Source organism: Lipophrys pholis, assembly GCF_963383615.2.
Source record: "Lipophrys pholis genome assembly, chromosome: 10".
Taxonomy (NCBI): Eukaryota; Metazoa; Chordata; class Actinopteri; order Blenniiformes; family Blenniidae; genus Lipophrys; species Lipophrys pholis.
The window spans coordinates 23,293,846-23,315,734 of NC_137640.1; the positions used below are offsets into that span (position 1 = coordinate 23,293,846).

Sequence of the window (21,889 nt, forward strand, 5' to 3'; positions counted from 1 at the left end):
TATGAGACCTTGATATCATCGAATCAGTGTGGCCACTGTTAAATATTAACACCGCACAATAACTTTATTTGTATTACGAGAACCTACGTGAACCTCGTTCACCAAGTGAAGTGGCTCATGAAGTTCTGCTTTGTGATCAACTGAATTGCGTAACAGTGATATGTGGGCATAGAAAAAGGACCGGCAAAAACCTAGAAAACAAAGCACTTTCATAGTAGTTAATTAGACAATGAGGACCAACAGAAAAGTACTGGTTATATGTGCTGTCACCTTGATTGGAAGCAAAAAACAAACACAAAACTGAAAATAAATACAATACAAATAGACTGTCCAACATTGAGGCTTGATGAGGCTCCATGGTGCAAATGTTTGCATGGTTGAGGCTTCTCATTATTGTATGACTTGTTATGTTACAGAAACAATCTGTGCTGAAGCTAAAGGGGTGAAAAAAGAAACAACAAGAAAAAAAAAAAAAAAACACCCCTCACAATCACAATCCCACACATTGTTCCACCCTCCCCTGCTCCTCCTGTTGCCGCTGATCCCGTTGGCCTGACCCTAATCACAACCTGGGGGGATGATGTTACAGGAAGCCCGATGCTTGTGGGGAGATAGTGCTACCCCACGGTGACAGCTCACTCTTCATGTCCTCTCGGCCGGCCTGGCAAGAGACAGGCGGAGACTAGAGGGGAGGGGTGGGGGCTGGGGCGGAGGAGGAGGGTGGAGTGATAAAGGGGGTAAAAATAAATAAATTAGGTGATAAGACTCTTCAAAACGCATCAATAAAATCAAAACAAAATGCCTTATGTCATATTCCCAACCACATTAATAAAAGATTTTAGCTTATAAATGTGTCCATATTCATATTTCAAAATAAAAAGGAATTAATTGTAAAAATCCTGTGAGCCAGGTCAAATATTGGATCAGTACATGACCACATATTCTTAATCACAATTCTATTAGACACGTTGAAACCCAAACCTTTGATTTCTATATATGAGAATGCATTTATTTTTAAATTCTTTCTAGCAACCAACTTCTAAATTCCGGATATTAAGTCTTTTCCTCGCCTTGCTTGATATATAACTTGGTCTGCACGAGATCTCTCAGGTCTTGGCTGCAGTGTCAGAGGCTGGTTGCACAATGTCACTCGACATTGCAGGGGTTTTGGTGAGAATTAAGAGATTGACTTGCCGTGTGGATTTTATTCCAACATATCTTTACTTCCACTTCAGTGAAAAATACTTGTGTGAACCTACAAAGCTTTAAATATTCCATCTTTTAGATGCCTCTGTTCAAGTCTTTACTTCTGGCAAGGAGGTTGCAAGATCATCTGTGTTTATTTGTCTGTTAAACAAGATATCTAAAAAACTAATGAGCGGATCTTCATAGAAATTGGTACACAGGTGCATTTTGATTATAGGAAGAACCCATTAAAATTGTGGTGGTTATCCGGATCAAAATAATTGTTAGAATAGAACATTTTCATTTTGCAATATATGGTCTTATCTTGTGTTCTTTCAAATGATGAAATAAAACCACGCGACCACCGAATTAAATAAATGAATAAAGGCAGTTGATCTGGATGTGGAATATGTGTCATTTCCCTGAGTCCATGTCTATCCTTGGCGGGGGTCAGAAATCTCTGACTGCTCCTGTATGAAAATTCTTTTTTTAACCAGCTTCAGATTCAAAACTGACTTTTGCGCAACTTTGAGCAACTTTCCTGAAAGATACGGCAACACTTCCTACACCTTCGCTGGCCGCATGGCAACACAAGGCGCATCTGTCATCACTTTGAAGTCACTGAGCTCGACCCGACTTAACCGGGGATAAGGCAGCATTTTCCGTCCCCTCAACGTGGCGGAATCGCAGCAGCTCCTCTACTCATTTGTACTGGCTCAGTGGGTGGCCCAGGCGGCTACACAAATGCCTCCTCTATCTCCCCTTAGCCAAGGAACGCAGCTCGGTGCAGTCACGGCATATTCCAAATTCTGGGCCTAAGGGGGCTACACCTTGCTTTGCTGTTTGATGCTCTCTCCCCCTTCAGGTCCGCTCGGCCAAGCAGTGAATAAAACTACAAAATGGCACTTGATAGAAAGCAAAACCTACTGAGGAGTAATCAAAAAGCAAACGACAACAAAATCTACAAATGAAAACTCTTTGAACACGCCAATAAAAAACAGAGAACTCACAAATAAAAGTCATGCCGGCTGCTGTGCCATGCGTTGCTGCTCATTGCCCTTTAAGACAAGCAATGATTAAGTGACCCTCCTTATAAATCAATAGACGTTAGACACTTGCCAGACCTCAAAAGTCCCACACGGGAGGATGTGGCGGTTTTGAGTGACCATTAGGCGCTATTACAAGCTTTATGGTAAGGCCACCCAACGTAAGAGCCGGAGGTAATCGCTCATCAAATGCAATTAAGACGCATGAGAGCATCGAGAGATGCTATCTTCAAACTAAGAGCGCCAGAGCTTCCCTGCAATGACTCAAGTTGTATACGTAACATGTGAAGTTGACAGCAAATAAATATAAACCGGTTGGGTGGAACAAAGTCTTTTGAAGAGGAATTGCTTTTTATGGTTATGGTAACAACCACTGAAAAGAAATGACTGAGAGGCCGAGCTACTGTGTCCACGTACGCTGCCATTGTCGTCGTCAGCCGTTCTTGTCGTTCTTGCAGTTATGATGAATAACAAGACCATAAGCTTCTACCATGTCGTGAAATAAAATATCTCATTCTAACTGCATGAAAATGTTGACGAAGTGCTCAACGTTATGTTAGAAGTGCAGTGATTCCTTAGTGCCAATGAAAAGTGAGGTCCAACTCAACCAACTAACTTAGACTCAAAGTCCTCTTCTCCATGTAAGAGGAAGGTGGGAATAATTGTTTTGTCTTTACCTCTTTGTAGTGCAAGACATCCTTTGCTTTGTATTTTCTCTGGCAATGTTGAGAAGGTGAAAGATTTGTACGAGGCACAAATTGAAAATGCAGTTTTCAGATAATGAGAAATAGTCTTTGTTCATTCAATCAGCCACAATTCGCTGAACCTCAGAGTCAATGAGTTCGAGGAAACATTTATGATGAAAGACACTGGTAAAGACGTTAGTTGAAAGGGAGAGGAAGTGGCAAAAGGAAAATACAGTAGAAGAATGACATGATGACAAAAAGATTCAGGTCTACTCAAAGAATGAAGAAAATGTAAATTTAATAAAGTGCTAATGATACATTAGCGTGGAGAGTAGGACTCTCGCATTTAAAGTGCAAATATTTCTTTATGTAATTTGGGCTCCGGGGAATCTTTATGTGAATTTCGGCACGTTCTCAGAAGTTATCCGTCTCAACAGTTTTCCTTTCTCAGACCTATTTAGTATTATGAGTTCAATTGGTCACCAATGCCAGCTCCAACTGGTAACAGTACCCTGAAATCGGTGTGCAATCTATATTTATAAAACACTACAGATATTAGAATTATAGAAGGAATCTTGCATAAGTTGAATAAAGTTTTTTTTTGTTCTTTTAAATTAGATTTCCAGTTTATTTTCTAACAGCGTTAACATGCTCTGTACTTTCACCACGTTCTACATATTTAATTCAAAATGTATACTCGTATATGTATAATAGGTAAGGGGAAAAAAAATGTGATTAGAACAATGTAGACAGAATATTGTTTGGCGTCTGTGGTTTGTATCGTCACTGTATGCTTACTTGTGTTTCTCCTTGTGTCTGGCAGAGCCGCCTTGCTGCTCAGCTTTGGGTCCTTCTGCGAAACGTTGGGCGTCAGATCCGTGAGGTCATCAGGTGTCCGGGGAATCTTGGGTCTTTTTGCAAATCCAGAAGAGTATTCGCGACTACTGAGAGGAGGAAAAACAAAAAAAATAGAAAGAAATGGGAAAAAGTTGCTTTCTCTGACAACATCACTGCCAATGTATTTGCATGAAGGAAAAATATTAAAACCGAAACCAAAAAAAAAAAAAAAACAACAACAATTGTAGCTCCCCATATCCAAAGATTTACATGGGATTCTTAAATTAAATATTTCATTCTTGTGTTCTGGACAACAAAAGTGTCAGTATTGGCTTTTTACTCAAACACAATTAAAAAAAAAAAAGAATCACTAATACACTTAAATTTGTATGATAAAAAAAACTGTTGTCAAGAAGAAAAGCAGAATTTTACACTACAGGTCTAAAGCGACTGATGTGCTGTTTTGCAGTATAATTGTGGGGCTGGAAAAGCCATAAAGACAATTTTTTTAATTTCTTTTTTTTAGCTTCAGTCAACAGACTATACAGACTTCAGAATATCAGTCCTCTGAATATTGAGAAGACCGTGTCCTTGCAAGAATACATTGTCTTGAATTGAAAACCAGCCAGAGTCGCTGCGGGCATGAAGGGGAGTAGCGTATCAAGGCCACCGGTATTTTAATGATAAAAAATAAAAGAATAAGTACACCTGTTCTTCCTGCCGCTCTCTGGAAGGACGTACACACTCTTAAAACACCAGACACAACGAAACAAACTGCTTTAAGTATATTAGCTTTTTTCTTTTGTCCAAGCAATGACAATACTACTACTTACTCATTGTGTTCATTTTCAAAACAGTAAAATAATTGCTTGTTCCCGACTGAACAAATGCACGAGGAAAGGCGATTATAAAGTGTGAAGCAATACGGATAAATGAGACTAATAAAAAAGGGAGAAAGTTCTCAGTCAATGTCAATGCTTAGTCATAATTGTGAGTCTTGAGAAAAAGGATCACAACAGCTCTTCTGCCTCCAGTCAGTGACGATCCAGACTCCACTAATGTTCTTATCAGGTGGGAGCCAAATGACCTACATCCTGTAGAGCGATCCTATACCATATCAAATGGATGGATTTCAGTCCCGTTTCTTCCCTGAGCAGTCGCGTCGGCTCCAACATCGCCGATAACATCTGGGATAACCGGGTGTTACAAACCGTGATTGTATTTCTGAGAACATAAGTGGGGGCACTCTGCAGAGCCCTTTTAGGGCCGGACAGTTTGAATTGGCATACATGCGGCATCAATTGTCTTTGGTTCTCAAAAATCCAGCCCAGGATGCTGGGAGCGACGGAAGAAAAGCTGACTTAAGACATCTGAAGTCAAAATAATAATCTGAAAAGAAAAGACCCGACTGGCCATCAGTTCTTTGTTTCAGACTCAAGAGTTACAGAGGTGTTGGTCTGAAATCAGTGACACGCTGGCAAATTGCTTTGTTGCCAAGATCCTATTCAAAAGTCATTCCAGTCCAGGGTGAATTGAGGCTACTAAAGTCCAGAGAGTTGTAATATAGATGTGTATTTTTTAAAGGTTTCTGGCCGGAGGGGGGGGGGGGCTCGGGAGTCAAGTTCCTCTGAGATTTAAAAGGAGGGAAGAAGCACGGGAGGTTTGATTGAATGAGCCTCTTTGTGGACACTGCTTGTTTAAACGCATGTCACAATCTCACAGGCCAGCTTGGCGGTGCTGAGTCACCCATCGGTGTGGAGAAACTCTCCTGCCAGCTCCCTCCATCGACACACACACTTGCACCGGTACACATCTCAGGGTTTTTACGGGAACCTTTAATCATAGTGTTTGGTTTTCACCATCCATCAACAACCTTCACACTTTGATCCAGTCCCTTTTAGAATAAATCACGCAGTAACTGCCGTGCTTTGAGCCTGCAGCCAGTGTGAAAGAAGCTCAAATGGAGGTACCACAGGCGGCTTTTATAAGTTGGCTTCATACTGCCCATCTCTAAAAGCATCCCGTCACTTCATTAGCAATAATGTGTTATTTGTTTTTCAGGGTATGGCCTCAGTGACTACATTCTTTAAAAAGAAGGAATGAAACAAACAACACCCTTTTTATTTTTTTTCCCCCTTCTTCAAACAGTTCTTGTTGCCAAGAAATCCGTTTTAAAATCACTGATAGAGGTTCGCCTATACTGCATGTATAAGATCAAGTGCCAGTGACCTCAGAAGAACCGCTGGGTCACTAAAAAGATGAGCAATGAAGATTTATCCCAAAGTTTGACAGAATTTGCCTGCACACTTTGATACTAAATGAGCACGGTCCCTGTTTATGCTGGCAATGGAGCAGATTTATCCAATTTAGTTTAAATGTTGCTGAACATCCATCTCAGTGGGAAAGGTTTGTCCGACTGGCAGCAGGCAGAGACAAAAAAACCCAAACAAAAACGTATCGCTCAGATTATCTCTTTTTGTCTGAGCAGTGAACATTCAGAACTTCTTCATTTTACAATATATTTCACATAATGCCACTCAAACAACTAATGATCCAACTTCGGTGGGTAAAGAAATCCACCGATATTGGACGACCATATGTGGGCCTTGCAGTTCAAAAAATGATTCCTGTTTTTCCATACACTACTCAAAAAAGAGTTTTTATTCAGCTTTTGGGTGAAATTTCAGGATGAACCCAAAATGTACTATAACAGATGATTTTAATATGACCTTCTCTAAACTTCTGAATGCACATGACCTTAAAGTGTTTCCACACTGGGCTTGGAGGGATTTTCCTGCGTGTCGATCACACCGCTAGAAGAGCCTGAGTTACGATGACTTTGGAAATCTCATCCGCTCAGTCACAGAGAATTGGGAGAAATACCACTTGCGCGCGCACACGAGAAATCAAAGAAATAAAACTCCATGCTTGCAATGAGTGTCAAATCCAACAATGTAAAGTTTAAGGCTTGAACTATGTTGAATGTTTAATTTGTATTTCAGCAGGAACTAATATTCTCTGGCATCCGCTTTGCATCTCAGACCTCAAACTATTTCACATCAACATAAAACACAGAGAATTACACTCCAAAATGTCATTTTAGCTAATCAAACATAACAGTAATTAATAAAAACACACTCCACTCTGCGTGACGTATATGTGAATGTACAGTTGAAACGTGTGTCCGTTTACCTCGTGCATCGCTCACTAGATGCCTCCTTAGCATTCATGGTTCCAACTTCAAATGTTCTGTCCAACACGGACTCCCGGGACAGCCGGCCGCACTTAGAGTCTGCTCGTATGTCTTCGTCTTGTTTGTGTACATTTACGAAGGAAGAGATTGAAATAAGGGTGTCATTCATCATTTGTGTCCAGTATTCATCAGCGGTGACATCAAAAGCACCGTCTGCCTCCATAAGCACATTGTAATGAATGAAACTATTAAACGGTAAACGACCCACCGATGGTTGGACAGAGGGAGTCGGCAGTGCCGGGCCGACTGCCCATCGGCGTACTCAGTCTGGAGTTGTTCGGGGAAGGGGGTGGACTTCTTTCCTTGCTCCTTTGTCTGCTCGAGCATTTTAATGATATCAATAAGACATTTCAAAACTACTGGAAGCCTTTTGTCATGGTCGTCCATTAATCCATAACCATAGAAACTTTCCATGTAAATAAATGCCAATGGCGTCGTCGTTTTTTAAAATGTTTTATACATAACACAATTTCATCAATGACTTGCAGGAGTGCATGCTCTTATGTTGTTGTGCAGGCTGTGTAAAGGACAACTCGTACCTGTGATATTCATTACTCTTAAAAAGCCAACAAAATAGTCTGCGTAGACGATGATCCACTTTCAGAACTGAGTGATTCCACTTTCAGTCGCCTCCTGCCTCACACTCACTCCTTCACAATCCTAGTGTTTCTAATAATCGGTGACTAACTGAATCCATTCTTGCTTTGACCGAGTGCGCCAGTTTCAAACCCGGGAGAAAAACTTCATTATACAAGTAGCTGAACAAAAGAGGCAGTAGAATCATTGTCATTATGACCTATAGCCGCGGTAAAGTGATCTGCACTGCGACAAGAGGAGCTCATATCTCGGTGTCTTTAATATAGATTTGTGCAATTTGGATCAATAATATTTATTGTATATTTTTACAACTCACATTAATTTGAGCAGAAAATCTGAAAACAATTCCAAGTCACACCGAGTGTTAGATTTAAAAAAAAAAAAAAAAAAAAGGACACTTCCTGACAATGTGCGTGTTTAACTTACCTTGTTCTGACATTACAGTTCGGTGTGACCGGTCTCTGGAGGGGCTCATCAAGACTTTGCCGGTGCGGGATGTGGGAGTTCCTTTTCATTGTTGTCATGTTGGTCATGATCTACACAAACACAGACACCTCATGTTAATTTTAATAATCAAGTAAAAATGAATACAATACAAAAGAAAAAAAAGGACAATCTGGATTTTTAGGTCAGCTTTAGGCAGCTGTCATGTATTAACCTAGATAGACTCTATAGTGAACTTTTTTTTTTTTTTAAAACAAAATCTGATAAACCTTAGATTCTGTATTCAGTTGTTTTGGGTGCAAACTACAATGACATGTTTTCCATTTGCAGTTCATATCGTCATTTTGAATTTCGCAGCTCAACTCCGTGCCTTTAGAAATCTCTTCGAAATTCATGCTGATGACAGTATGGCTCTGATGCCAACGTTACTTTGCGGCAAAAAAGGTAGGACGCTTTCACTGCTGCATCACTGGGCTATCAGCTTGAACTTTTACTGAAGAGTTTAAGTGAATATTTCCTTTGTAATTATTATACTTTGCAATATGTACAGCAACATGACCGATTTCCACTACTGGTCAATGACAATATTCTTCTAAGCAAGGGAACTTTCACTTTCCAGGATAACCAGAAAACATCAGTCCAGATGTTTTCGTTCACCATTCAGGGGTTTGTCGGTAGATTATTTTACCGTTTTGAGAAAAAAAAGCCAATTTGTAAGCTCCTTTAATACACGGAGAGTTAAAGAGGCACAAATACAAGTTTGAACTTAAAAAAAAATAAAATTCTTTAACATGGCTTCAATACGGGAATATTGAAAAACGCAGACACATAATCTGAAGAATCTCTACTCTCAGTATATATCATCACAGTGGCAGGTGCCTATTCACGATGATATAAACATTTTTATTTCCCTTCTTCCTCGTCGTCGTTTCCTTTTGTGGCTGCATCGTTACCTGCCTCTTATTTATCAGACCTTAGTGATAAAGCAGCAGCCCAGTTGTGGACGACAATGCTGCGTATATAGCAGAGAGGGTCGATCTCGGTGCCCACTGAGCTCCCTGCTCATTTCAGCCGTACATCGAGTGCGTTTTGCTCTTACTCCCAAGTACTCAGTGGTGAGAAGACTCTCCCCGGACAATTCCCCCGGCTGTGGCTGGAGGAGTTCGTCTTTGTCGAGGTCCTTCTCCAACAAATCTTCCTGTCGTGCAAAGCGATAATAAAGTGAAAGAAATAAGTCGGATGAAGTCGCATGATTAGGATCGACATAAAGTGGAAGAAATCCTGAACACCAGTGACCTACTGTATCAATACTTCCTGTCTTTCAGCAAATCTTGGAAAAATAAAGTCAACACAGCTGACATCATGACCACTGCAACTTTACAAGGACTTCTTTGAACATTAAAAAAAAAAACCTTCTCTAAAGAGGTCATGAAAAAAAAACCATTGTGAATGAGTTTACTTTGGCTGTGGATGATTTGTTTGAATACTCACTACTTTAAATGCTTAATGGGACTGTGTATATTAGGTGAAACAACATGTTTTGTACACGGGGCCGCTGTAGTCTGCCCTTGAGGAGCTCCTTCAGAGGGGAAAAACAAAGCATGGTAAGTGGATAAAACCTTCCGACAAGCACTAAGCCAGAGATTACAGGCGAAGGAAGGGGGAACTCACTCTGAAGGAATTCTTACGCTACCATTGAGGGGAACATAACACAATACCTACCCATTAGAGAGGAGTCATCCCCACTTTAACTTACGACCATATACCTTATCTTGATAACCCACTTTCTCACAAATATAATCTTTCAAGCCCATCACCCCTGCAGACACGCACAGGTCGAGACACGCAATATCTGTGTCACGCTGAGATTGGCATCTACCGCTTTGAGAAATGTGTCAAATATAATGTGTCCTCGTTATAATAAGTGCTCATGTTTTTTCTACTTGTGCTCAGAAATACACTCATTTAGACACTGAAATACTAAAGGGCCGATACAGGCACATACATCATTGTCATCCCCTTCCTCTTCATCCGACTCCGGATACTCTTCCTTAGCTGCATGGGAAAAAAATACAACAGTAAATAAGCAAATTAAATGTCAGTGCATTTTCATGAAACAGAATCATTTTTATGTCTTATTATTTTTACACTTATTTTAAATAAGGGTATTACAGGAACACACACACACACATTAATGCTTCATAAGATGCACGATCTATTTAAATAAATAGAAAATGATCAAGTAAATACTGTAAATGCAGCAGAGTATTGCACCAAGCTACCAGGTCGTATGGCATTAAAGCCAGTTTGTAAGTACATTTCTGTTGGAATTGAATTTACGAACCAGACTTCAGTAGTTTGATGATGTACCCGATCTGGCTGCTGAAGCTTGAATTTCCCTCTTGGATGTAGTATTGGAGAATCTCCTCAAAACTCTGCTCACACACACACACACACACACCCACCCACCCACCCACCCACCCACACACCCACACACCCACACACCCACACACACACACACACACACACACACACACACACACACACACACACACACACACACACACACACACACACACACACACACACACACACACACACACACACACAAGACATTTAGCTGAAGTCAGGAGTAATGCTGTTAATCACAGTATCCCAGTTGTGAGTCTTTAAATGAAAGAAGATTTGAATGATGTCAGACTATACTCTATAAAAGTGGGACATTCAGCCCAGAGCACACACTCCCTATATTTACCATTTCATGACATAATTAAAAATGATATGTCCATTACAACATGCAAGATACATCCAACCATCTATCTGCTCTCTCACCATCTCTTTGGCCTCTTCTCGCACAGAGGGAACGCAGAAGATACTGTACAAAGTCCCATTTACAAATGATCGGATCTGAGGACAAAAACGGTCAAATTACACACACAAGATGATCTCACGCCAAATGGAAACAGCTTGTATGAACAGAGAAGGCGTATAGAGCTAACACAACGATGAATGCATTTGCACACTATTAATTGCCATATGGTTGCACATGTCAGTCTTTGGATGAAACGTCTGACTTGTCGAAATGTCGCCAGATCTCTTTTTGTGGTGGTGTTTTCCATTTCTACGCCATGGTGGCTTTTGTTTTTAGGAATTTTATAACGATTGCATTTAAAAAAGGATTTTTGGGTTGCGTACAAAAGACCTTGAACTCCTTGCTTCAATACACTAACACACTACATGAATGAATATGTTCTGTGTTCAAATATTATTAACTATGCACATAGCATCCATGTCAATATGTTGAGGGATGTGTCGGGCACCCGATGATTTTCGTGTCCCAGGAGGTCAATCAGGACCTTCAGCACATGCTTGGCGTCGTCTGCACACTTCTTTTTCCCTACACAAAGAGGCACAGAATTCAGATATACACAAAAAGCACCTGTAATCTCAAGAAATGTTACATTTCTGTTGAGGCTCGTATATTTTGACACTTCAGATGGGAGGTTTTCTTCAACATTTTTATCATCTTGTTTAACAGTGTGAAAATAATAATCAAGCTCTAACTGGATCTGTTGGTTATTCCCAAAAGGTCTTTCTTCTCGGCACGCTGCGTACCTTTTGTGCGCAGGCACAGGTTGAGAAGTAAAGCAGCGGAGTACTCCAGAGTGATGTCACTGAGGCAGTCCGGGTCCTGGAGCTCATCCACCAGCCAGCTAATCAGGTCATCTTCTATCATGGCAGTCTGCTGGCTCCTCCTACCAAGACACGGCCATTATTGACGATTAAACAGATAACTGACCTCAGTTTGTTTCATTCGAACTTCTACAAAACAAAGACGTTTTGTCCGTCAAAATTACTTTTTGAACGACCCTTTTAAAATGTACCTGAGGCTGAGTTTTTGTATGGCCATAAGCGCTTTCTCCTTAATCGAGGGGCTTTTCTCCGTCTTGAGTACCTCCATCAGAAGTTTCAGAAGTGAGGGGATTTGGGAGAGGTAACCGCGACCTGGAAACATTGTTACGACATTGGATGGAGGTGAGGAGGAAACGTATGTTAACAAAAACAAACAAACAATGAAAAACTCACCAGATTTCATTTAGGTTACAAATAGTGACTTTAGAATTGAAAAGATAGGCATCTGCAAAACATTTAATCGATTTGCAATCCATATTTAGGTACAACATCAAAAACAACACAGTATAATAGAATTTAAAATGACATTTTATTTTGGCAGACCAAGACGCAATGTGAAATACTGATGGATTAACAAGAAAAAAAAAGCACATTAATACAACTATGACAAACTAAAAAACTGAACAAAACTGAAAAACTAAACAAAACAAAACAAAATAAAAAAAAAACCCCAAAGGTAAATAGCTTCAAACTTACCATCTGCAAAGGAAGCAAATGCGTTGATGAGACGGACGATGTACTCGCGGATGGTCTCATTAGGCGAGGTCAGCAAACCAACCACAGTTTTCTACATTAAGAAGATACAAAAGAAAGAGCAGATTTTGATCAAAGACATTTGGGTTTCAAGGTCGTAGCGGGTGGGTGGGTGGGTGGGGGGGGGGGGGTCCTCCAATCCCTTGCTCAAAAAGTGACAGGCATCTCACGAGCATTGTATTATAATGATGTATCACAATTACATCGTGTGGGAAAATCAAACATATTACCATTGTAGGATTAAAAACTAGTTGAAATTAAACAGACTTAAGTTAGACATTCATCTATTATTCAAAACAGATTTTTATTGTGTCATTTATTTTCGTAAAAAAATGTAACTTGTATAACTTGAAAAATAGTGAAAAAATAGTGAGCACCTTTCATAACGAAAGCTGCGTTTAATGGGCACCCGGCGCGCACGACGCCTACGGCACTGCGCGTAAAATGTGCACCTCAAAAATACAAACTAAAAGAAGAGCAGTGAGGAAATTCTGCCCGACACGTTTTTGCTGTAATAAAGTGAAATTGAGAGATCAGCGGGCCGTGCCTTTGGTTTATATTGTCCGATGAATTAATTTGGTATAATCTCACAAAGTCACGCATTAACAAGTCGGGAATGTTCTGGCTTTGGCTGCAGCAGCAGTGTTGCTTTTAGCCTGGTGGATGTGTTTTAATTCTTCATATTCCCAGAGAATAACTGCTCTGTGTGTGACTGCCCAGATGCCACAAGCTCCGCCCCTTTCATGTGAACGCGCACACGTAGCTCTGGGTTGAACTGGTGAGTTGATAACCTGCTTCGTAGTAACGGTGATCGGGATCGCGCGTGTCTAGATCAGTCAACCCAGGAAACGGAGAGATCCTGGATATGCGGATCACGGTTCGTAGTACAGACCTCTGGTCAAGATAGAAATTGTGTGAGAGAATGCTACATAATCTGAAAGACGCTCTGGATGATCAGGATTAAATATCATCACAAGAAATCTGTGCATGGGGAAGTATTTGTCAGTATAACGATCAAGGCAGCAGTAGTTGAGGTCGTCTTAACAAAATGACATGTCTGTTCTATCAATATGTGTTCACCATCTTTTGTCCAAGTTCAGAATTATTACGATATTTAATGGTGAAAGACTGCCGTCAGAGCAGTAGTCTTGATTAATATAAATGCAAACGACTGAGAATATTTACCTTTGTCCTATGAAACGACAGCAACTAGGTCAAATGTTAATTCTATGCTTCAATGGACTGATTATGATAATAAAAATACTAAATCCACATTGGGTGGGATTGTTGTAGGCTATTGAAATGGATTGAATTACAAAAGCATTAAAACATGGGCCTGGCATCAGAAATGTCTTGTCTGTCTCCAGCCTGTGCTCGTTGTTTACTTCGTCATTAAAGTCAGTGGTGTGAAAGAAACCGGTGTGCACCTTGCAGAGTTGCTAATTCATCAGCTCAATCCTGCCTCGAACGAGAGCCATGGGATTAATTAGCCAGTGTGGATAATTTTAGGGAATCGTGGGTTTTTTTTTCATTGAGAGAAATGGAGCTTAAAAACCCAAAAAAAAAAAAAAAAACTATTACCCAACTTGAAACTATATATAACATTTACCTAAAGTGTTGAAGATCCTGACACGTTACAATAAAAAGAAACGCCACCGTCCCACCTGCTTGTCAGAGTAGCCGTCGAGCAGATCATTGCCGATGTAGGCCTGAAGAACCACCTCTCTTTGGTCACCTGGGAGTGAGTGAGTGAGCCTCTAAAAACAAGAGGACAAAGAAGAATTATGAAACTCGCGGGCGTCGTTGATCATAGATTTCAGCCTCCATTAGCTGGGCCACTTTAGCAAACAAAAATGAGACTGCTGAGGTCAAACTCTTAAAAATGTATGCAACACTGCTTCTTTAAAAAGGGATAAATACACAGATTAAGTAGTGGGATTTGATATTCTCACCCAGCCCAGTGCCTGAAGCAACAGCGATGCTCGTCTTTGATCGCCTTCGACCATATCCGCCTTTAGTTTGACATAGTTTAAAGAGGGAAACATCGGCGCCTCTATTGATAACCTAAAGGGAATGAAGACGAAACGTCATCCAGGATTTTATCACGCCATCTTCCACACTTTTGAATTATCCCCCCCCCCCCCCCCCCCCCCCCACACACACACACACAGAGGCCTTACTGTGGCTTTCCGAAGGCTTGTAGGATGGAGGACGTCTGCAAGAAAGCACAACCCCCCCCCCCGCAAATAAAAAACAAATTATAGTACAGTAATGTTTGAAGTTTTGATAAGTTTCCATTTAAATGGGTGACCGACTTACATTATCTGTGCAAAACACAAAATGTAGGACTTCTTACTTTGCTCTTTCATTGCTGAACTCTCAGTAATAACGAAGACATGAGACACAGGCTGGTCTACTGGACATGCATAAGGTACATGCTGCACATTGGGACATGTATGTGCCACCATCCATGCAGTAAATTACCCCCCCCAAAAAATGCCGTGTTAATATCTGTAAAGGCTAAAATCTCCCAACCCCCGTGCAGAAAACCAACAGGGGCCGACATAGACATGGTACAGTCTGTGTAAAAACTGCTGAAAGATTATTTTGAGTCCTAAAATCGAATCCGAATTCCAGGAACTTGGACTTATAGCGCGGGGGGGGCAGCATTAGGTCAGGGGAGTGAGCCGTGTCGTCTGAGGTATCAGCTCGTCTGACCACATTTTTTTGCGTTGGTGAGCAGTGAGTTACACTGCAAAAGGAGGAGATCGGCGATACCAGGATTATTTCCCAAAGATTCCTTTCTCCTCAAACGTATGGGACTAAATCGTGGTCGAGAACAATGAGACATGTTTCCTTGTGACATCCGACACTCGTGGACCTGCATGGCAAAAAGAATAACGAATTTAAGAAGTATTTAAGATTTTAAAGCTGTTATACACGATGTAAGCTTGCTCGTCTTTTAATTTCCAGATAAATATTATAACCAAACTTTTAAGGAATGTGGAGCGTGATCTTCCAGCTCTTGGTGCACAAAATGCCAAACTACATATAAAACGCTTTTAAATAATAAAATGTTGCCCTCTGTTAAGGATTATTGTTATATCATGGTGTCTGGCTGAACCCTTTCAATTTCAATTAATATTGCAGTGTTCGGCCTAAGGAGAGAAGCTGAAACCAATGGATTATTACAGAAAAGACAGTGAATCGATGGATAAACGAGTGAGAACAATAACTAATCTTTGAGACAAGAGAACCGGAAATATTCTCTCGTTTGGCTTTTGAGTGACTTGGGAAACAGAGTCATTCAAACACGAAGCGCGGAGAATTGGCAAGGAATACAGGCTGAACACTAGGCCATGCAAAGTGAAGTATATTGTGCGTTTCGGTGGACGGCACAGACAAGAAGACAACGAGACGAGCAGGACGAGGAGACACGGCGGGGCACAAGCAAGTTAGGGAGTGACTGGTGTCGAAGTAGATGTGAAATACGAAACTTACATAGCTATCATGGGAAGTCCTAGAATCATATTCCTTTGGGGACTAAAACGCCACACATGCAAAAACACACAAAGTAGTTGACTCAGCTAAAAAGACGCCACAGACAGGAAGCAGGAGTGTCAAGCAGTGTTTTCTGTAAACCACTGTGATTTCAGATTGATTTGAATACAGGCCACAATAATTGACGCGACACATCAAAAGAGGCGTAAATGGGTGAACGTTAAAATGTTCTGTGTTCAGTGACGACGTGCTGCAGATCGCTCACACTGCAGTGAAACGGCACCACTTAAACTGGCTCCATTATGCAAAGAGGAGCAAAAATTCACCTCTGGTACAATCGTCTTACAGTTTGAAGGACTGAAAGCTTTGTCAACAAAGAAAAGAAAAGAAAAGAAAAGTGCAGTTCGACTGACTTTAACAGAAAACGTCCTGCTTGGAGGCCTGTGATGTTATTGTTCTGCCAGCGAGGGAAAAGAGGAGTTTGTGGTCTGGATGGACGAAGTCAGTGTTTCGTACCATGCTCTGCTTCAACTGGCTGTTTCGCAGGCCAACACAAAGACTTTGCAGGTAGTCCGGGGAGATCTACAAAAAAACCAAAAAAACAACAACAGTGCGCTCCTTGAGTTTAATGATATAGCAGGTGATAAGGAGAGAGTTATCTTTTGAGAGTTCTTGTGTTATGAAATGGCAAAAGTATAAAAGTCTGTTATGAAACTACATCGTTCAAAAACACACATTTTCCACCAACTGCCCTTTGTAGATGTTTCCGTCAAATCATCCATCTGATCTGTGTGTGAGTGTACTCCTCTGGCTTGTTGTGCAGGATGTATCGGTTTGTGCCGCCCCGACAAGCAGAACTTTACCATTTTCCCTGCGACAGTGGCTTCCAGCGCCTTGACCAGCTCGGACGTGATTCCAATAAGCTTGTAGTAGTCCGCCTGAATCGTCCTGAACCTCCCTGCATAGCCGCCGGCACGCTTGTTCGCTTCCGCCAACTGGAGCTGGAGCTGCTGCAGGTCCTCTGTGCAGTCGGACAAACACGATCACATGATAAAGACAAACTACTATGTGCACCATTAGGATAAAACAAACAAAACAACAACAACCTCAACACTTAGATATAGAACTTATTTAGGTTATTGCAACAACAGACGTGTAAAGATCCGACTTCCTTTGAAGGCCCAAAAGTCTATGAGCACATTGTACAACATATTATTATTTGACGTGCATATTTACCTCTGGTACCCCTGGTACTCCTTCCACCTTCCTTCTGCTTACAGCTTGTTAAAGAACACAATTGCATTCACTGTAAACATTTTCAAATGAACTTGTTTTCCAGGGTGATGCTTTAGCAAGTCTCGCTCTTAAAGACCAAAAAAGAAAAATCCTGGTTATTCTCGATTCACTGTGTAACGTTGCGCAAATGTAAGTAGAAAAATGATTCTTGTTTTTCAAGGGAGGGATACGTGCATTCAAGAAAATGCCCCATTTACCAACACACCCGCATATCACGGAGACATCCGACAAAGCCACAATAAGAAGGATACATATAAAGTCAGCAACCTTGGGGTGTTGAAAGGTTTCAGCACCGACATCAGGAATTGCTCCAGCTGTTCCTTCAACTGTGGCATCCAGGATTTCTGAACAGAGGCGGAAGGAACATTGTTGAAAGGCAACCCGGGGATAGTTTTGGTTTCGGGATTAACTTATTTCATGATTATATAAGAACCTCAAAGAGATCTTTGAAGAAGGGGTGAGCAGTGGGGTCGGACACATAAGGCAAAGCGTAATAGGGCAAAAAGTCTGCAGTCTTGCTTAAAACTGCTCCTCGGGTTTTGAAGTAATTCTTGAGGCTTGAAATCCTCTCCTCAAAGTCGGCTTCATTCTGCAGGCAGATTTGGGATTTTCAGTGAAAATCGTCGTTTCAAATGGATAAAAGAGATCTGGGAGGCCAAGACACCACCCACAAACAGAAATACTGTACATATACTCCATTCATTGCTTCACAACAGCACATGTGTTACTGACGGTGACCGGATCACGTGCAACGGTGAAGAAAGGAAATTGAGCACAACAGTGCCCCACAGTGGACATTATGAAAAAGTGCATCAAGAACAAGAAAACAACATGGAGTGCAGTACATACCTCTTTACCAGTATTCATCCTCAGAGGATAGACAGTAAAGTGGATATGGAGGTAGAAGTCCAGACTTTGAGCATCCGCGTGTGTCTCTGTTATGTGAACAGGAATATGCTCTGCCCACAGTTTAAAGAAAGTGCCTTGGTCTCCATCATCAAAACAGTCAAGGAAACTCGTCTAGAGACAAAAAGCAAAACCAAAACACATTTAAAGAAATCAGCTGGAGAAAGAAAATTGCACGTTTTTTTTTTCCCATATCAAATGTTACTTAATTAAAAAAAAAAAAAAACTTGCTTTATTTTATTTTTTTATTTATTTTTCTCACAATTTACAAGGAGCCCAAACAGATGAAGTGGCAATCTGGACTTATTTTTTTACTTAATATTCCCCACCATTGACACTGTGCTACGCCACAAAGCAAGTTGTTAAACCCCACACATATTAGATACTTATTGAGCTGGCTGCGGCAAACGAAAAAGGGACTTGTAGGAAAACACAACGATCAATAAGTGTATAATTTTACCTTAACCACGTTGACATGTCTTTTGAGCTTGGCGATAAGTTTGCCTTTCCGTTTGCACTCCTCATCCAAACTGGAAGCGGTGCTGTTATACCCCTCAAAGTTTAGGTACTGAAGAGAAACAAGAGTGAGCAAAATATATATATATATATATATATATATATATGCACATGCACGTAAACATTACCCTGTTTAATGGCTTCTTTACCTCTTTTATCATCCCCAGTATGTCGGCTTCAACGGCCAAGGTGCCCTCCATCCTGCCCTCCATCCTGCCCTCCACCCTGGAGCTCATCTTAAGGACCAGAACTTCTTAGACGATAGGAGGTCGGGAGATAATAATCCCTGCACACAATCATAATAAACCACTGCGCCATTGGCGCTACATTAGTCTCCCACATGTTTTGTGCGTCGATGACGTTTTAATCAAAGAGTTATCGATGCCCAGAAAGTACGGATCTGTGAATATCGTGCCAACTTTGCAGAACTGCTTTATTTTGGGTAACTTTAACCCCCACTGCGGTCCACCAATGTGTGCTACTCTAGTACTGAATGACGGGCTAACTGGCTTTCGTGATTGTCCTTACCTTATTCACCTGCAATCCTTTTAACGCGCCATTCCACATCTGAGACGCGCATTATTTATTTATTAAAAAAACCAACAAACCAACAAAAAAAAAAATTGTACTCCAGCTGGACATTAGTTAGCAACAGCAACACGGGACGCTAAAAGCACACCTAGCAACCACGGAGGAAGCGCCGGTCGGAAAGCAAAGGAAAATGTCGCAAACAGCGCCACCAGTTTCGCAAAATAGGCGAGGTACTCTTGCGAAATAGACGAAACATAGTGTTTTTCCATGTTCAACCGGAGGTTATATATTTGATTAACCTTAAAATACGGTGTTGTTTTAGGAACTACAACACACCCGAAACTATTTTTTTTTTTAATATTGAAAATTAAAAGTCTAAACAGATTGTCATAATAAATGCTAAATTACAGACAAAGCTGTTTTGATAATGACAACAACAATACGATTGGTACAACTAATAATGAAGCTATAAATAATAGTTGGTATTTGACCCGGAAGTACTTAGTTCGTCGGCGCACATTGTTCCTGCGCGGCACTGCAGCATGCCTCAGGTTTCAATGAGTGGACTTTCGTTAGGTTGTTTTTGGAGAAATCTACATTAAACACTCCTGTACCAGGGTGGAAATCAACGGCTTCGTGGTGGCACTTTAAAATAAGCTTTTCTTCCTATTCGAGGTACGCTTTAAGAAGTATCTGGACAACGCGCCAAAACGCAATAGCTTGACCGAATGAGGGACAGTGTTGATGTTTTTAAACTTAACATTAAATATCTGCTTCTAGTTGGTAATATAATACCTGGAAACCTTCATAACAAGGCATCATGTATTGTTAATAAAAACGTCGTTTGCTATAATCTCATTAAGGGAAAGTTTTGTTTCCTCATACTGCACAAGACAAGTACAATTTCAGTAGGTTTTAGTTGGGTGTGAATTTGAACTTGTTCAGGTCTTTGTTGATGTAAACAGGTTTTCATACCGTGTTTAGAGGGTTTTCTTTTTTTTTTTTTGGTCTGCAGGAAATTATAAAAGTCAATAAACAAATATGGCTGGAATCCTGTTTGAGGATATCTTTGACGTGAAAGACATCGATCCAGACGGCAAAAAGTTTGACAGAGGTATGTGAAATAAGTTTGACCCTGACATGGTAAACTACAAATGTTTTACATACATATTTCTGTCAAATTTCTACAAGACTTTGCCACTTTAACCTTTTGTTTTTTTTTTGTTCATTTTATACTTAGTATATATGTATCGTGTGAAAATGTGTTCAAATGAATGTCAATTGCTGTTTTAAACCAATCATACGTTCATGCAAATGCAGTTATCGATGTTTTAATTATTGACCTTAGTTCACAGTCTTGATTTTTTGACTGTAAATTATGTCTCTAAAATGGTGAATATATTTTCTGCAGTGTCTCGTCTCCACTGTGAAAGTGAATCTTTCAAGATGGACCTAATCCTGGACGTCAACATTCAAATATATCCTGTTGATCTGGGTAAGGAATCTTTTTTTAAATGTCCTTTCAGTCATTTTCATGGAAATAATAACCTTGATAGCCATCAAAACTAAATCCACACTTTACTTTTTCAGCTAAGCTGTTTAACTATCATGCATTTAACTGTTATTTTGGTTATGCTTCTTTAGTACGACAGCATAGTCCTTTAATATGCGAGTGTGATGGCGTCAATATAACTCTCATTCAGATCAAGCAAATTCAACTGTAAAGTAAACATTAAATAAAATTATACGAGATGCACCACGTGTTTCAATGATGAGATACCTGCTCTATTGAAACGTGTGTCATTTTCATTAAGGTGACAAATTCCGACTGGTTATTGCCAGCACGTTATATGAAGACGGAACTCCAGATGATGGTGAATACAATCCTCAGGACGACCGGCCATCAAGGTAAGACAAGTAATGTTGGTCAAACAACATATTAATTAAAACTGGAAAACTCTTCGGTTACACTTTTTTTTGTTTTTCAAGGGTCTATTCACTATTTTTGCTCCAAATAATTTTCAGAATTGTATTCTCACTGCACTTTGTTTGAATTTCCAGGGCAGACCAGTTTGATTATGTAATGTATGGGAAGGTTTACAAGATTGAAGGCGATGAAACCTCGACGGAAGCTGCCACGCGGCTGTGAGTAACTCAAGTTTTCACCATAGAGTTTCAATAAAACTATAATAATAACATGTGCAACACTGATGATCAGTTGCAAATGGGAATAAAATGCATGGCTTGTTGTCTTATTTTGGAGTGGCATTTTAAACCTCTCTCAGTTGTTAACATTGTTTATAATATTGGGGTGTTTTTTTTGTTTTTTTTCCCAGTTCTGCCTATGTGTCCTATGGAGGTCTTCTCATGAGACTGCAGGGAGATGCCAACAATCTTCATGGCTTCGAGGTGGATTCCAGAGTCTACCTTCTCATGAAGAAGCTGGCCTTTTGAACATTCTGTCGAGATATCTCCAAGGAGTCTGGAGGTTAAACTCCATTTTTTTTTTATTGATCCAAAAATGATCTTTCCAAGGAGTTTGACTGCTGACTAAAGATTACGATGCAACCTCCATCTGTAGTCAATTTGTAAATAAAGGGTTTTTTATTAATGAAATGATTGTGCTTCACCTTTTACCTTTCTGA

At 40.4% G+C, this 21,889-nt stretch overlaps 2 protein-coding genes across 4 annotated transcripts; one reads left to right on the forward strand and one right to left on the reverse strand.

Moving 5' to 3' along the window:
- Positions 1 to 14: 14 nt before the first annotated feature.
- On the reverse strand, positions 15 to 19,426 carry armc9 (armadillo repeat containing 9). Of its 3 annotated transcripts, none has more exons than XM_080474056.1 (25): positions 19,242 to 19,426; positions 18,863 to 19,022; positions 18,658 to 18,765; positions 18,141 to 18,311; positions 17,725 to 17,880; positions 17,543 to 17,635; positions 17,232 to 17,268; positions 16,859 to 17,016; positions 16,512 to 16,577; positions 14,675 to 14,709; positions 14,447 to 14,558; positions 14,159 to 14,251; positions 12,438 to 12,528; positions 11,933 to 12,053; positions 11,664 to 11,803; positions 11,369 to 11,445; positions 10,881 to 10,955; positions 10,393 to 10,483; positions 10,054 to 10,103; positions 9,148 to 9,246; positions 8,031 to 8,140; positions 7,216 to 7,322; positions 6,947 to 7,064; positions 3,716 to 3,861; positions 15 to 702 (listed from the first exon to the last, which is right to left on the reverse strand). In XM_080474056.1, exons 2-25 carry the CDS (start codon positions 18,947 to 18,949, stop codon positions 683 to 685), a joined length of 2,361 nt encoding a protein of 786 aa, XP_080330182.1. In that variant the 5' UTR covers positions 18,950 to 19,022; positions 19,242 to 19,426; the 3' UTR covers positions 15 to 682. The 3 variants fall into 3 exon arrangements, with proteins under 3 accessions (XP_080330182.1, XP_080330184.1, XP_080330183.1); XM_080474058.1 differs by having other exon boundaries at positions 3,716 to 3,858; positions 19,242 to 19,419; XM_080474057.1 differs by having other exon boundaries at positions 17,232 to 17,265; positions 19,242 to 19,334.
- A 342-nt stretch (positions 19,427 to 19,768) lies between these two features.
- Positions 19,769 to 21,857, forward strand: polr2h (RNA polymerase II, I and III subunit H). The gene is made up of 6 exons (XM_080474227.1): positions 19,769 to 19,919; positions 20,260 to 20,358; positions 20,656 to 20,739; positions 21,059 to 21,152; positions 21,306 to 21,389; positions 21,581 to 21,857. Exons 2-6 carry the CDS (start codon positions 20,286 to 20,288, stop codon positions 21,696 to 21,698), a joined length of 453 nt encoding a protein of 150 aa, XP_080330353.1. The 5' UTR covers positions 19,769 to 19,919; positions 20,260 to 20,285; the 3' UTR covers positions 21,699 to 21,857.
- Positions 21,858 to 21,889: the final 32 nt, after the last annotated feature.